The 18,163-nt window shown below is 32.9% G+C and overlaps 1 protein-coding gene across 1 annotated transcript; it reads right to left on the reverse strand.

Moving 5' to 3' along the window:
• Positions 1–1,555: 1,555 nt before the first annotated feature.
• LOC107860369 (BEL1-like homeodomain protein 4) lies at positions 1,556–8,797 on the reverse strand. The gene is made up of 5 exons (XM_016705704.2): positions 8,290–8,797; positions 6,755–8,074; positions 5,791–6,173; positions 3,961–4,021; positions 1,556–2,418 (listed from the first exon to the last, which is right to left on the reverse strand). The coding sequence occupies exons 2-5, from the start codon at positions 8,027–8,029 to the stop codon at positions 1,864–1,866; spliced, it is 2,274 nt and encodes a 757-aa protein (XP_016561190.1). The 5' UTR covers positions 8,030–8,074; positions 8,290–8,797; the 3' UTR covers positions 1,556–1,863.
• Positions 8,798–18,163: the final 9,366 nt, after the last annotated feature.

Below are 18,163 nucleotides of genomic sequence, written 5' to 3' on the forward strand. Positions count from 1 at the left end.
GAACTATAAAGAAAAGTGTGTCAGATAAATTAAGATGGAGAGAGTAATAACTAGTATGAAATAAAGTGATTAATTACTGTAATACATTACTGCGACAGTTGGATACGTAGAGATGGCAACGGTGCGGTGCGGTGCGGGTGCGGTGCAGATTTTTTCTAAACTCGCAAGTTTTAAAACCGCATCGCATCACCTTTAAACCCGCATAAACCCGCCCCACATTCATACCCGCGCATAACCGCACCACACCGCCCCATGTTTTATTTTTTTCCTTTTTTTTGAAAAAATCATAACTCCATTGAAAATCATAATATTTTTAAATCTACAACTAGGAAATAATAACTAATTTCTATTATAGCACTTTTCACTAAAATTTGTCAAAAAGTATAACGTGTACAAGTAATGATCAAATAGCATATTTTTATTAAATGAATAGAGATGTTAAAAAAGTTACCATAAAATTATTTATTTGTAGTGTTATACATGTTATTTTAAGTATCATCAATTTTTAAAGTAAAGAATACATATAATTTTAGGTATATTCACGAGAACAATACTAATTTTTAGCTTTTTTTAATTTAAACCCGCATATACCCGCAACCCGCACCGCACCATTTAAAAAAAAAATTACTTTAACCCGCCCCGCACCCGCACCGCATAACTTAAAATTCACACTGCCCCACATAGATTAAAACTCGCACCGCACCGTACTCGCACCGCCCCATTGCCATCCCTATGGATATGTATTGATTTTGCTCACAACAGAAAAATGCCTTTTGATAATAATATTCTAAAATTGTAGAGATCATAGCAATTTGATCAGATAGATTGTTGCTTTCTATCACCATACACGGTAACAAAATAATAATTGAGGAATAATCTCTTGTATGAAAAGTTTTCTAGCTACCTTATGATTGCATTTTATGCGTTCCCTCATTTGTCCCCTTCTTTTCCCCATTGTAGGTCTGGACATATTTGGGGATACTTTGATTGACATATTTCCTAGCTTCCCAACCCCACAAACACAAAAAAGTCTTATTGTTACTAGGCGCTAAGCAAGAATTTTTTTTGATTAATTGATGTGTTTAAAGTGTTCTGCAGTTTGTAACCTTGGTAAATGACATATATGTACTTTTTCTAAATCTGTTCAGGTTCATATATATGTATAGTTGTATACGTATACAATGAGTTTATAATATGAAAAATATATGAGCTATTCGAGTCATGAATCATATTAATTAGTACTACATTAACATGTTACATGTGAAGACTATGTATCCATCAAGTCAATGTAAAAAATTAAATTAAAATATATAGACATGTCGTAGTTGGTTAGGTGCAACGAATAAATGAATTTCCAGTACGTTCACAACATTCTATTGCATTTTCAAATGCTAGTTAAATATTTTTTGTATAAATCTTTTCACGATAATGGAAAGGTTGACCAAAACTTAGAGCGGGAAGAATTTGAACAGTATGAGACTGACAAAGCTTTAACAGTATGAATTTTGCAAGCTTGTATGAGATTCCAAACCCAATAAATAAATAACCGAAAACATATGAAAATACTGTCTCATTGAGACTCTTTTTATTGTCCAAAATCAGCTTTCATGAAGGTACAAGACACTATAAGTACAAAGAAACAAAAAGCTGTTGGGAAAATTTAATAATGTCGTCGTACTACTACTTACTACAACTATACAATTACAGTAAATATCTCAAAGCACTTGCTAACATAAAGCTAATTATGGAATATTTATAACAAAAAGCAAGGCATAAATTATGATGAGCTCAAGCAAATTCAGTTTTTTAATTAATTTACTGTACTATGAGCATGAGGTAGCTAGTAATAAAGTGTATAAGTTATTAACCAAAGAAATGAGTATTCTCTGGTAAATTTCCTGCATGGCGTAACCCTAAGGTGAGTGACACGTCACCTGCGGTGGTCCCAAACCTTATCATGGTGGACCCCATATGATCATGAGTATTGGTGGTGGTTCCGTCGCCGCCGCCGCGACGGCACGCGGCGGCGTCGGGATCATGAATGTTGGTCGGAAAAGTAGCTTGGTTATGGGAGAAAGAATTGATTGGCACAAGTGAAGGGTCACTATCAGGGGCATTGATTAGGGATCTTTTGCTTGAGGTAACAGTTATAGCAGTGGCAGCTGTTGCTGTCTCTGCAGCACCTAGTGCTGTCGTAGTTGTAGGGGCTGCTGCTGTTGTTGTTATTGTTGTCATATTAGTAGAAGAAGAGTTACTCATGCTATTAGGCGTTTGGGTAATAATGTTATTGCCACTGTTTTGGCTTTGGCTCTTTTCATCACCAGCACCCTCTTCTTCTTCTTTGGCTTCTTGTTGATACATATCTTCTACCATAGGTTTCCACAACCGCACCCTGGCATTTATGAACCAGTTTGATACCTGAAATATTACCACATTCATATACTATTTCACCTTTATGACGTTTATTAAATTTGATATAACAAAAACTTTAGTACATGAAGGTTCAATTTGTTTACATAGTTTTGACCTGACATAGACTTTAAGCAATAAAATAAAATAAAAGGACTTTTGAATCATATGATCATAAACTAGAGAAATGTAGAATGTACTAAAATGATTTTTTTTGTAGTCTTAAACAGGTCATACGAAAATTTAGAATTAATGAGTTGTCAAAAAAGAAATAGGCAATCGTTTGAAACGGACTAAAAGAAAAAGTAAGATACAAATAAATTGAAATGGAGTTAGTATATATTATTGATATCGGGAAAGATGGCTCTAGAGTTCCGAAAGGTGATATACATTGAGACGGATGAAGTATATAATAATCATGTTAAAGGAATTTTACAAAATCATACCATTTGGATTCAATGCTAGTTAAATAGAAGGCAATTAAACTAATTATAAGCACCATAGAGTAAGAGTAGAATAAAGAAAATTTCTGAAGAAGCATGAAAAGCTCATTGATTTGATAGAAGTAAAGAATAGAACTATAGAAACGTTCAACATAGTTAATACTACCCCACAACTGTTGATTATATTAATCTTTGAGTGAATGAAATTGAACGTGTCAATAAATTGAGATCATTCATGTCCAACATTTTTCATTTTTTTGATATGAAGTTTTGTCTTAAAGGAAGAGGAATCCCATGAGATCTCTACGTATGGCATTTAATTAATAGGGAAAAGTTTGGTTGGGTTGGACATTCATCAGACATAAGAGGGAAAGAGGGACAATGGACAAAATTTAATGGGTCGTCGAAAAATATACTTTGCCTCTGCACTTACTATTCCAAAGATGGTCTTGTCTTTTACAAATCTAGAATTTATGTCTTTGTAGATCATTATATAAACGGAAAAAATAAATGTTCTTTGCTGAGCCCTAACTCCTAAGGGAAAAAAAGAAAAAAGAAAGCCTAAATAATGCATGCTATCACAAATAACTCCTCCTATTTTTCAGGCAATGTATATATACCCCATTGTAGTACTATTAATCTTTTAAATAGTACTATTATTTCTGTTAAATAAATCATACATTAACTTATTTCTTGAAACAAAAGCTGAAAATACTCCCCCCACTTCATTTCATGTGAAGGTGTTACTGTTTTGAAAGTTAAACAATTTTTTCTTTGAGTACAATTTCGTCACTCTCTTTTTAAATTTTTGGGATCATTAGCTAATTTTGGTATAGTTTTCAATATGAGAATTTTATTTTAACCAATAATCCCTAGTTAAAATCAACTATTTTCTCCCTTATAGGCTTATACTCTGAACCACTTCGGGCGGAGCAAATTTATGTTTAAGTACTTCACTCATATTTCTCAAAAAGTTTTAAGTACAACTACTTGTTAATAAATTTCATAGAAAAAAACATAAAGAGTAGCATATTATGCATATGCATATGCATATGAATAAGAAAGCTTGAAAGGGATAGGAGAGAGGATTTATATTAGATAAGCTAACCTGGTTTCTGGAGAGACCAGTCTGCCTTGCCAACAGATGTTTATCAGCATCGCTTGGATACCTGAGGAAAACCAACCACACACAAATAAAAGAAGAAGTCAGATTCATTACCAAAACTGTATAAAAAGATGACTATACTTTCTTTATCCGTAATTCTGAATTGACACTTTCTTTTTCATCTGCATGGGCGTGACAATCCAAGAACCACCAGTACCTCACACTGCCACTGTTCATGCCAGAAAAAACTGCATGCACTCATCTTTTTTCATTACATTCATTTCACTAGATACATAAATAGATTCTGTTTCTGTTTCATTTCACCAATAATATAATGTCGAGCACAACTCTCTATTTATGTGTCATTTCGTACTTTTTAGAGATTCAAATTATGTAAATTTTGATTAACACTTGATATGTACTTTTATTATATTGATGTAAATAAAAATGACAACTTATCGTGTTTTTCATATAGGTTTTGAATATCTATATTTTTATCTAGATTTAATGATTAGTTAAATTAACTCTCAGGAAGTGATAGTGCTACTCTCTCTAAATAGAAAAATACACCTTAATAAACTTTTACTTGTTAAAATATTAATAGCGTCGTTAAATAATTGACAAATGAAAACAGAAATCATTCTTTTTTGTATTAACTAAAAAGGAAAGTTTATCGTGTAAATTGAGACAAGAATCGGTAAACTGGGACAGAACAGTTCGCCAGTTGCTTTTATCATCATTATTGTTGCTACTATGCAATGTCAGCTTATAATGAATAGGTTCTTTTTCTTTTCCTTCTTGTTCAAATTCATGCCTATGTCAGCTCTAGTAGGGGCATTGGATCCAGGAGAAAGAGCTTGTACAACAACAACAACAACAAAAAAAAAAAGTAAAGAACATAAACATAAATTTTACTTTATACATCAAAGGACACTGAATTGAAATTCTTTTAACCCAGACACGACACTGCAAGGGAAAGAAAAAAGAAAAAGGAAAAGCTAAAAAAGATATGTTGGAAATGTGTCTTAGACTAATAAAAGTTGATTGATGGTTGTGAAGCTTCATTTTGTCTCTTCATAATTCCATAATAATGGGGCTTTGGACTTTTGTTTATACAGTAAAAATGTAAGAAGATTCGGATTCCATCGGTATTAGGAGTTAAGACTTGGGATTGTGAAAAAGGTTAGACTTTATTACTGTCAATGGAAAAATGTACGAGTAATTTAAAAGATTTCATATACTGTTACATTACCTAAAAGATACTTCTAATGTACCAAGTAATTTGCTATAAAAAGTGGATTAGTTACTTGAAAACTGCTTGCTACAACACTTTAAATACATAGGCAGTGAAAAAGTTTTTTTATACTTCCATAAAGAGACCTTTCTTATACTCCCTCCATCACAATTTATATGACATATTTTCGTTTTTCGAGAGTCGATTTGAGTAATTTGAAACTAAATTGCATTACTTCAATTAAACATTTCAAAATTAGATGTTCAATAACTATAAAGATAAATATTATAAATTGCAATCCTCCTCATGTTAATACGGTGAAAAAATGCCTTTAAAATATTGTCAAATCTTACATAGTTTGAATGACGAGAAGTGAAAAGTGTCACGTAAGTTGAAAGAAGTAACAACTCAATTTTTTTTCAATCTATCAAAGAAATTTAACTTGTAATAACAGACCATCTCTCATTTTCATGAGTAGATAAAACAATCTAATAATATAAAAAAATATTTTATTATTAATCAGTAATTTAGTATAGATAGCTTAGTCATAGCGTGATAAATGTAAGACATACATAGAGTAGGGAGATAGATGGACGTACGGATGTAGAAAATGCTCAAAAAGCCAAGCTCTTAAAATGTTGACAGAACGTTCAGGTAAGCCTCTTTGTGGTCTCCAAGCTTCTTGTTCCATCATTCCCATTTGGTGAAACGCCCTTTGTTGCCTCAAGCTTTGTTCAAGCATTTTAAGCCTAGGAGTTTCTCCTTTAGTCAATCCTGATGTGCCTGCATCTTTCTCACCTAACAACTCACAACTATGCTTCAATTGTGTTGCTATTGCATCTTTCAAGCACCGGAAATGCCTAGACATTGCCTTTTGTGCTAGTGATGTGTAGGGAATTGCTGCGCCGAAACCCATCACTAAATCAAATGAATTTACCACCATCTGCATTTGTTCGCAGTAATGATTGTACCTCCTGTCTACCTGCTTACAACAACAACAAGAAAAAAATTATGATGCAGACGTTACTTGAAGAAACAATAAGAAATTCAATATCTAATCAATATTAGTACCATTGAAATGATGGTTGATGTGAAGTGAAAATATATATACTCATTATATTTGTGTTTTTTAGCCTGCCACTGTGTACTTACTGAAGATCAAAATTATGGTCAAACTTAAACCAACCACGATTGACGTTAACGAGCTTTGTTTGCAATATTAGTCCGATGGTATCTTACTAGCTAATTAACATTACGACAATAATGGAACATATCACTTAATTGTTCTACTTGTTGGAAAATCTAAAAACGTCGAATTAGTACTCCTTAATTATTCAAATACTGATTTCTTAAACACAATGTAATCAAATGAAACAAACTCAATCTATGGAAATGACGAAATGTAATACGAAAGCCGGCCTTTTCTGGTCCTCCTTTATAAAATATTGACTCTACAAAAACATTGGCGTAAGATTTTTTTTGTTTAATTAACAGATTAAACAAACAACAATGATTGGCCATTGACCCCTAAGATAGAGAGAAGGAGAGAGATAAGATACGTGCCTCATCAAGCATAGATAAAAGTTTGACCTTCCTCCTCTGATGCTCAATTCTATCAGCAGCGGACAAAGGAGGGACATCTTTTGAAGAAGTTTCATTGTTACTGCCACCGCTGTTGCCGCCACTCGGATAGGAATTAGGGTTCGTGGCTGCTGCTTTGTTGTTATTCTTCTTGAATTTACCTCTCCCAACACTGCAGAATTCTTCAAGGAGTTCTTGGGCAGCTTTCGCGTACCTTGAGTTTCTCAACACATTGACAACTCCTAATGATGACCCATACCCAACATGGACTTGATGAATATTTGGACTTATTCCTGAGCCACCCATATTCAAATTCTTGTATCGGAATTGTCCGGAAGTACTAGGTCCTCCTTGATTGAAGAACAACATACCACCAGTTTCCCCACTCATCTGTAATTCCTCCGCCTTGTGCTGTAACGAAGATGACAAGGATAGAGAAAGACCTTGACTTTCTGCGACGTTTACTCCTCCAATTTCATTCGGGTTATTGAGATGATGTGTTGCTGTGGCGGCACTTGCTCCGGTACTCCCCCATGTCATGAATTGACCGAAGGATCCTTCGGCCGGATTGGGAAACCCTTGGAGTGTTGAAGTAGATGATGGGTTGGGTAACAACATGTGAAGCCTTGAAGAAGTTGAATTAGGATCCGGAGATGGCGAAGGTGACCTTGGTTGTGGATTCATTAGGAAGAGTTGCATGGACTCCGCCGCATTAGGAGTATGATTTTTTGCATATCCCAATTGTTGACTTGCACCTCCACCCACTAACATCCCTTGTCGGTTCCCGAACCACTCGTTTCCCATGGCCGCAGCATGAATCTGCTGCGGCCGTGGATTCAGGTTTGGGTTCGGTTGTCTAAAATTCGGATTGAATTGAGTTTCAATTAATTCCGTTGCGTTGGGTGCAGCTGCTCCAGGAGGGAAATTAAACATTTCAGATAACATTCCAGCGGTCTCATAAACTGCTGGGAGACCACTAGTTTCTTCTTCAAATGATTGAGGTTCGAATCCTTGCACTCGCAATTTATCTCGACGGATCTGTTGACCGGCCATGTGTTGCTGCTGCTGTTGCTGCTGCTGCTGGTGGTGCTGTTCCCTCTCGAACCCATTAGGGAAACTGAAGAGACTGTGATGATGATAGTCTTGGGACATAGAATTGAGGTTTTCCGAGACTTGATGAATTACTGGATATTGATGACCCTTTGAATTATGAGATGTAACGCAAGGACTAGTTGTTAGTTGTGTTGCTATTCCCATGGCAACGTTGTGTTCCTCTTCATCATATCTTTTCTCTTCATGTATCTATCATGGATCGGACACGAAATAGTTAAAATCAGTTTATACTCATTAAAATAATACATCATGGGATACAATTATTGTCAGGAGATTGAAAAAAAGATAATTAAGTGTGACAAAGAGTAAGGGATGTGAGGGGAGAGAAAAAGAGTTTTTCTTTCTTTTCTTTTCTTAAAAAAAGTGATTTCATCAATCAGCTTTATTCATGTAGGCGCACAAACCTCATAAGAATTTAGCAGGAGGTCGGAAAAGGGGTGCAAAGGGTTACTCAGATATCGTTTTCTCTTCGTGGGATTTGAAAGCCAAAGCTGTGTTGACAGTCTCTCTCTCTCTATTTTCTCTGTGCTTTCTGTTGTTTCTGAGGCTGTCTTTTCTCTATCTCTCTCTTTCTCTCCTCTTCTTTTTTTTTTTTTTTTTTTGTTTTTTTAATCTCTTTGCAGTGAGTGCTGTCCCTGCAATCGCCTTCTGGAAAGAGAATCAAACTAGCTTGCTAACAATAACACATAAAATATAGTATTTTAAAAAAGAAGATGGAGTTCTTTCAACTGTATATATATTGTGGTTTTATTTGTGTTTGATATATGAACATCACACATATCTGTGTTTGTCTCCTCTCTGTGTGGGAAAGAGAGATAGAGAGAAAGACATAAGGGGAGAAAATAGAGAAGAGGTCGCTGTTCTCTTTTTTCACTCAACTAATTTTATATTCCATTAAGTGTCTACCAGTACTTGTTTCCAATTTATTTCTTTGCTTGACAAATAAACTTTAAACTAACTGGAGAAAGATATAAAATACCTGAATTACTTGGTGACATTTTAAATTGACAGATACACCCTCCTAGCTGGTACTCCCAATATAATACTGTCCCTATTAATTGTTCAAATTACTAAAAACATATCCTTAATTATTTATAAATTTGTAAAATTAAGATTAAATTAATATAATTTATGATTTCTAAAGGGCTGTGCAAAAGGAGAAAGTGGACAATTAATATGTGATCAACTATAATATGCTAACCAAACTTTCAGGAATAAATTCACAGTGAGTAGTAAGAAATAATTAAACAAGACGTAAAAATATATTTACAGTACGTAAACAGAAGGATTCTCACAGTTTACTCATCATTTTTCCAAGTTAATCAAATGTACCATACCATGATACCAACTTGTTTTGACATGATGAGGAATCGTATTAACAACTTTTGCACAGAAGATACAATTAAATTGCGTGCTTTTTATTTTAAACTTTATTCATTTTGTTTCCTAATCATGATTGCAACATCTGGATAATAACGTTAATGATTAGTTTAATGATTCATCACGAGAACTCTTACAATTTAAGTAAATAAACTTTAATTTGCCGAGGGTACAATTTTCTTTTAAAAGTTTGAAACTAAGGTAGGTTAAATTGACATCTCAACGTCATTTCATTAAATGTTAATCTATCATTATCAAAACTTTGTTCACTCAATCGATCCCTCAATTTTCAGCTAATATAGTGTTTAATTGTCAATCTTTATAGCTATTGGAAACCAAATACAATATTTTGAATTTATAATAAAAAAGGATAAGGGGAGCAGTGAGTCATCCCAATGACAATTTCTTATTGCAGTAAAGAATAGAAAAAAGTATTTGGTTGAGTTTAGTGTTTAGATGACAATTGTGCCCCTTATAGCATTGCCTGCATGACAGTAGTGGCATACTAGTATAGTTGATAGGGTCATACCAGTCACTTTCTGGACTACCTAGCTATTTCTTTTTTCTATGTTGCTTTCTTTGCTTTTTCCTCCCTTTTAATTATCTCTTCTCTCCTGAACTATTGAACACCCCAAAGAGTGAGTTAATAGTTTATTAGTGGCGGAGTCAAAAATTTAAGTAAAGGGATCACAAAAAACATATTATGTCAAAAAGGATTCTATAACTTGTAGATGCACTGAAAATATTAATTGTAAAAATTTTTCTACAAAGGAGTTCAAGTGAATTATCTTACTCCACTCTTCCTCCGTTGGGTTTTATGCGCAAAGAATAATGTAAAAAATATTTACTATTATGGTGACCAAAAAAAAAAAGATGACTTAATCCTGAGATAATTTACAAGTAAAATATTATGACAAAAGTAGTTACAAGTCCTCTATTTTCAATTTGTTTTTCTTCTTTTAACTTGATATGAAGCTTAAAAAAAAAAAAAAAACATTTAAAATTTTTTTTTTAAATTTTATGATGTTAAATTAAAGATATGTCAGATATACTATTAAAATAATATTTAATCTTTTGATTGTGTTGATGCACATTTTAATATTAAATGATTATACTAAAATGCACTAATGTAAAATGTCAAAATGTGGCTGCTGCACAAAGGAGGCATTTTGTTCATTTTATACTTCCAATGATAATTTAATTTGTGGTATATTACACCATCATATTGTTAGAATAAAATACTTGCATTGTCAACAAGCGAGAGAGACATTCATTTTAAACGGACAAAAAAAAGTAAGCAATTAGTGGAAAATTATTACGGAGGGACTAATATGCATAAAAGTAGTAGTAATAAACTTGTTATTATCTATTGTACTTGTATTAATAGTGTCATTGGCAATGTATATAACTAGAAGAATTAAATTGGAAGAAAATTAGAGAGAGACCTAGAAGAATTAAAGCCTTAAAGGTGGCACATGCAAAAGGGAGTTAGTTTACAAAGTGTAAATGGTGTGGAGAGCTGAAAGCCACTCATAACTGACTCATGTTTGGCACTGATCAAAGACTACTACTACTATCACTATATATATACAGTATGTTTTACCTGCTTTATTAGTCACTTTCTTCATTTCTCCCATCGTTTTTTTTTATTATTATTATTCGCTTGCTCTAGTGTGGATATTGTATTTTAATCTTTGATTGTAACCTACACATATATACAGTACATGATTTCCCTTTCAAGGGTACGTACCTATAGAGAGAGAGAGAGAAGATTGCTGATCACAACAGCACCTTCCTAATGTGCCAATATACATATACTTTTCTTGAAAAAAACTAGGAGAAATGAGCTAAATAACATGATGAGTATGTTGGAAGTAATTATAGTAAACTTGAGTTTCTTATATTTGCAAATATTATGTATATTTGAAAGTGCTTTATAGGTGATTCTTAGAACTTCAAGACTCATTCATATTTCAATTGTTGCAATACTAACTTGTACAACACGGTTGGAACTGTAGAAACAACATTTAACAGGTTGTTTTGATAGCGCACAAAGCACCATTATATTTATGACAAGCAAATACATGCTTTTCTATAGTTTGAAAATAATTTAACTTTTAGTTTTTTCACTACCAGAAATTCGTATTTTTCCAACTGAAAATTTTCGACTGAAATAAGTAGTTGGTCCGACTACTTCAGTCGGAAATCTTATTTTTAATTTTTATTTTTTACAAAATATTTTTTCAATACTATTTGTGACAAAAATAGTCAGAATATTTGGCGGCAAATTCCGTAAAATATATATTCCGACTACAGTAGTCGAAATTATAAATAATTTAATAAATTATTTATTTGAATAAATTATTACATATATGTTTCCGGCTACTATAGTCGGAAATGCTAATAAATAAATAAAATTAATAATTAATTTAATATATATCCGACTACTGTAGTCAGAAATATAAATAATTAAATAAATATAATACTAAATATATAATCAGTCCCTTATATGGAAATTAAATAATTATTTAAATAATTATTAGATATATATTTTCGACTACTGTAGTCGGAAATACTAACAACTAAACAAAATTAATAATTAATTAAGTATATATCCGATCACTGTAGTCGGAAACATAAATAATTGAATAAATTGAATAATTAAATATATTTAACTTTTACCCGATTGTAGTAATCGGAAGATTATTTTTAATTATTAAAGTATTAAACTGCCTCTTTCAATTAGGGGAAAGTGCCTCTTTCAATTAAGGTAAAGTGCCTCTCTCTTTCTCCCTCTCCATCGAAATCATTGAAGCTCCGGCGGCGGCGGTATGATCTGTCTCTCCCTCTCTCTCTTTCTCTCTCTCTCTCACACACACACTCACCATATTTAGATATCACCGCTGTAGATGGAGCCGAGTAGGCTACTGCCTTTACAACTGTATTTAACTCCATTATTGTTGAGTTCAACAAATGTACCCATTCCGGTAACTACCATTCTATGCAAAACTAAAAAAGATAAATTAGATTTACAAAGGGACAATGGAGTTGTACAGATTCTACAGTTCAAAATCAAAAGTAAATTTGAGGAAACTAAGGCCTATGATTCTTAAGAGAATTGAAAATTGGGCTAAAAATTATCCAGTTAAATCTATGGTTCCCGTTGCTCAAGAAGTATTTAAGGCTCGAACTATTCTTTATCATGGCATTTCTGCTTTAATGCAACGTTTTCCTACTTGGGCATGCAAGTAATTTCCACCCCCTTTTCCTTTTTTTTTTTTTTTGAATTATGTTTATTCGTGATATGGATACAAGTTTTGTGAATATATTGGTGTTAAAGTTGTGATCTTTATTGGATATTATAGGTGATTTTAGATGTAGGGTAGTTCTTTTACGTGTTAAGGGGTCGTTTGGTACGTGGGATAACGTATAATAATCTTGGGATTAAATTTATGTTTGGTGAGGGGTATTAGCTTATCACCATTTGTACTAAAAAGGTGGGATTACTATTTAGAAGTTGGGATAAGATAGTCCTATGGGATATTTCTACTTATCCCATCCCGTATATTAAACGATCCGTTATTGTGCAAGCTTTTACAGAGAATGGTAGTTTTGCATAGCATGGGACTACACTGGGTATGTTGTTATTGTTGTTGTTGTTAATCACCTAATGTAAATTTGCTGGATACCTGTCAACCTAATTCGCTTATGGTGATATTAGAATCCATTGCATTCAAATGAAATTTTATATAAATAACACAAATCAGATTCCTCGAGGATTTGGAAGAATCTTTAAATTCTGGACATACTCCAATATTATTAATGTGAGAAGAGACAAACAAAAACACAAACCATAAGAGTGGCACATAACAAAACTACCAACTACTTATATAGTAAACATGTCAAAACAAAGAAAGGAGATGCTATATATAACTTGGAGAAATCTTTAAGAATGGAACTTTAATCAACAACAAACATGTAACTTAAGCATAGTTCTATGGTATCGCTATAAGTTATCTGTCAGTGTTTAGTGTCTTGAAAAGTACTCGTTTGACTCCCTTAGGAATATGTAAGGATTGCATAACATCCGCTGAATAAAAGAAAACAAAAGTATGATCATATATAGCCAATAAACTTATGCAAACATCTCATCTATCACTCAAATCTCAGAAAATATTTCTTCCTCATAGTAATTATACATATCATATAGTATGCAAGGTAAAGACAGGAAAACTTTTAGCTCCTCAATTTCTAGTCAACTGATATGCTGGCAAATCGACAACTGTGTAAGATAATAAGATGGAATAATTGATTCAAAAATAGGAGAGTTTATCATCCTAGGGACATTCGGTATCAGAGAGAGGGGGGGATTTTTCCAGTTAAGTTCTTGTCTCTCAGAACATCACCTAGCAATGCAGGACCTGTTAAAGCAAGTGAAAGACATGATAATGCGTGAATTGTAATACTGCCTGTAAAAGGATAAAAACAATAACACACACTGCCCATTCTTGTCATGATAATGAAATACAACACATTTTCAAGTTGAAAGCAACTCAACGGATCAAAGAACACTTGTATGAGGCCCGAAGAAACTTGGAAAAACCTAGTTGGCTGAATCCTAATATGTGGGTTCAGTTCTTGGAAAAATGGGAGACTCCTAAATATAGGGCAAGGAGGGAATGGGCAAAGGCAAATAGAGCATCTCTAATGGGTGGCTCGTTGCACACTGGAGGTTCGATGAGTTTCGCTACCCATCGACAAAGACTGGTAATATTACCTTAAATTTCTGATTTATTCGGTTTAGTTCAATGTTATAAACCATGACATAGTGAAGCCGAGTTGGGCTATTTCGATTCACTATTGTTGTTATCTTTTTATTGTTGTTTGTCTTAAAGTCTAGTGAAGCCATGTGTGGCCTATTTCAATTTACTAGCATTGTTGACATCTTTTTGCTTTTGTTGTTGTTCATCTTGAAGTCTAGTGAAGCCGTGTGTGGCCTATTTCGATTCACTAGCATTGTTGACATCTTGTTGCTTTTGTTGTTGTTCATCTTAAAGCCTAGTGGAGCCGTGTGTGGCCTATTTCGATTCACTAACATTGTTGACATCTTGTTACTGTTGTTGTTGTTTGTTTCTTTTGTTGTGAACTTAATCTTGTATCACACTGCCTGATTGTTTTAGAAAGTAAGAAGACGAGAATTAGTCTACATGGGAAGGGTGCCTAACTCCCTAGCGTGATTAAAGGGGTCAAGAATTTCTTTTGTTCAGTGACCAAAGTCATTACTATCCTTTTCATGTCTCCTTTGTTGATTTTAGCTTCCAAAGCTATATTGCATGGGTTTGGAACCCTTAGAGAGTCATTGATAGTTTTAGCATCCACTGATACATTCGTTCTGAGAATATGAATACTAGTAACATATCGCAAACACATGTACAAGTTAGCAGCTGTATGGAGTAATCAGTACAATAATGTACAAACACCTTGAATACAACACATCACAAAAACTAATGGTACATCATGTATATTTGAAATTAGGACGACCATAAGGCAGAAACACCCGGCTCACACTTTTTTTATCACAAAAACCTTGTTGCTTCTACTGCTTTCTATCTAAACTGAAAAAAGTTCTCCTTTAGCCACTCCTCTTTCAGGTTTGACCCTTTTAATCTTCATCTTCTTCTTTTTGATTTCCATTTTGCTATACAAGATATTATGATCAGCTGCTGATTTCACAGTTGGATCTTGATATCTTTTTGTAGTAGATTTCATGTAATAAACTTGTTTCTATTTCTATTTTGTTCGGACTGAATAATCATCTATATTTTGTTGGGAGTCTAGTTGTTTGACTTGCTTATCTTGTACCCTTGTTGTTAATTTTTACTCTTCATTTCTTATCCATGTTCTTAGGCTACAACAAGATTGCTTTCTTTTTTTCTTTCTGTATATAAATGTTTTTAGTTTTTTTGGGGAGGGGGGTTGATGATCTGAAGGTGATTGTCCTTAAAAAATACACTTGATTTGAGAGGAGTCTTTTTACACTTATCAAAAAAAAGAGGAAGAAGAAAAATGGGTCTTTTATATTTATTAAGCTTGGTTAAGATAAAGCAACAAAATAAGAAAAAGAGGCATCTTTTGTGATATCCTAAGTCTTAACAAGGTAAACGAATGATTGAATGTTTCAAGATGATGTTTGTAGCTTGTGAATGTTTACTTTTTAACTTATCTTGGAGCTAGAACTAGAAAATTTCATATGTTTAAGTTCTAGGTAAGTGGTGATAAGTCTTCATGGGAAGTAGATTGTATAAATGATAGTAATACTTTATAAAGGAAATACTGGTTGGAAACTCCAGTGAATGCCGCCTTCTATTGAAAAATAATTAGAGTTTCTAACTTATAGCTTCTTATATATTGTATAAAGACTTGAAAATTGATGCAGGAGTTCCAATTTAACTTATAGCTTCTTATATAGTGTATAATATCTTTGGCACATTTCTGTTGAATGTATTAGCAACTTTGGGGCATTGACTCCCTATCTAGCTGTAGACCCCTTCCAAACTATCTATTTATAGCTTAAATAATTGAAAAGAATCCACCTAAACTATTACTTTTGTTGGATTTAAGTATTTTTGAATCATAGACTCCATGATCTATTATTAGTCTTAAGATATTTTGGTCTATGCTGCCCGAATTTGTCTTCATACTTGCATTATCTCTTTTTCTAAAATTTTGCTGGAATATGAAAATGGGGGAAAAGAGGGTCCTTTTATTAATGTCTATGAAGATACGCATAGAAAGAAAAACAAGGACGGTACAAGAGGAGATTGGGTCGAACCGCGTGCTAAGAATGCATATGTAAGATAATAACTTTTACATACATTGTTTTATTATTACTCAACATTGCTTATTTACATACTCACAAATAATTTTTCTTTCAGGAGGAATTTCAAAAAAGCATAGAAGAGTGGCATCAAACCCAACCTACTTCAGAGGATGGTACCATGGTCCAATCATCACCTGAAGAGCTGAATAATATGTGGACAACTGTGGTAGATGGTCCAAAGAAAGGTAGAACCTACGGGACAGGGATTCTCCAATCCTCGAGTAGTCCTTCGTTGTTTCCCAGTTCCTCTTCTACTTTACAAACTATGGAAGAAAATGGAAGCGATGAAGAAGCAAATTGTGGAATTGACGCGGAAATGTGCAGCTAACGATGCTAAGTTTGCTAAATTTGATAAATTGGAGGAATTGGTTAAGAAGCACATGCCGCAAGTATTTCAGCACGAGGAAGATAATGAATCTGATGATAATTAGATTGTAGTTATTGTTCTTGTTTTTTGTTGTGACATTTAGATGTTTAAACTATTTGATTTGATATTTGTTTTGGATGGTTTAAGGTGGTTGCATTTATAAATTTTTGTCGTGTTTGATCCAATTGTGAAAAATACATTAGTTATGTTGTTTATAATCTGAAAGCAGTGTAAGCTAATGCAATATAATAATTATTTAATTATTTATTAAATAATAATTATTATTAAATAGTTATTTAATAATTTTCCGACTACAGTGGTTGGAATAATTAAAATTGTTAAATAATTATTTATAAAATTTCCGACTACATTAGTCGGAATAATTATAATTATTAAATATTTATTTATTAAATTTCTGACAACATTATTCGGAATAATTACATTATGAAATAATTATTTATTAAATTTCCGATCACAGTGGTCGGGATAATTATAATTATTAAATATTTATTTATTAAATTTTCGACTGCAGTAGTCGAAATAATTATATTATTAAATAATTATTTATTAAATTTCCGATCACAGTAGTCGAAATAATTATACTTATTAAATATTAATTTATTAAATTTCCGACTATAGTCGTCGGAATAATTAAAATTATTAAATAATTTTTTATTAAATTTTTGACTACAGTAGTCGGAATAGTTATAATTATTAAATAAATATTTATTAAATGTCCGACTACATTTCCGACAAGCCATATTCCGACTACCATCAAGTAGTCGGAAAGTAATCGGAACTATCTTATTTTTCGACCACATTCCGACTACATTGGCCGTCAGAAATTTATTGTGTTTTCTGTAGTGAATTCGTTTTATGACTAATGTGTGCATTTTATTTAATTTACCATCACAAATTTCAGAAATATTTTTTTCTTTATTAGGTCTCATGCCCGCTAGGTCTATTGAAAGCAACCTCTCTACGTCTTCGGAGATAGGGGTATGGACTGCATACATTTTACCGTCTCCAGACCTCACTAGGTTGAAATTCATTGAGTATGTTGTTGTTGTTATTAAGTCTCATGCCCAACACGACATATATTTAAGTACTGAACTTTGAGCTATCTCAACAAAAAAATAATTAATTATGAGGATCACCAAAATCAAATAAGAATTACAATACATTATTTTCTCAACTAATTAACATGAGATCGACATTTTAACAGTGGAATTGAACCTCAACAAGATAACAGACAGTAGATGATGCAGACAAAAATATAGTATATATTTAATATTGATTAATGTCTCTTGTTTGAAAGAAGCCATATTGATGGAATAAAATGAAAACTTCAAAAATGACAAATGTAACATAACAACTTTATCTCAGAAAACTCGGTAGTGAGCAGAAAGGTCCCAGAAGTGAGTCTTTCACTACGAGAATTGAAATTTAATCATACTTTTATTCAAATATCAAACATCGAGCGAAAAAATCTAAAAAAAAAGAAAAAGACAAAGGGGGGAGCTGGAGAGGTGAAACTTAGCAAGATGAATAAGAGGATTGATGGTTGACAGGCTAACTTTCACCAATCTTTGGTGAACTTTAGGGTGATGTCACGTGAATCTCACACTTGCTCCTCTTCACACGCTTCAAC

Source organism: Capsicum annuum, chromosome 2 (genome assembly GCF_002878395.1).
Source record: "Capsicum annuum cultivar UCD-10X-F1 chromosome 2, UCD10Xv1.1, whole genome shotgun sequence".
Taxonomy (NCBI): Eukaryota; Viridiplantae; Streptophyta; class Magnoliopsida; order Solanales; family Solanaceae; genus Capsicum; species Capsicum annuum.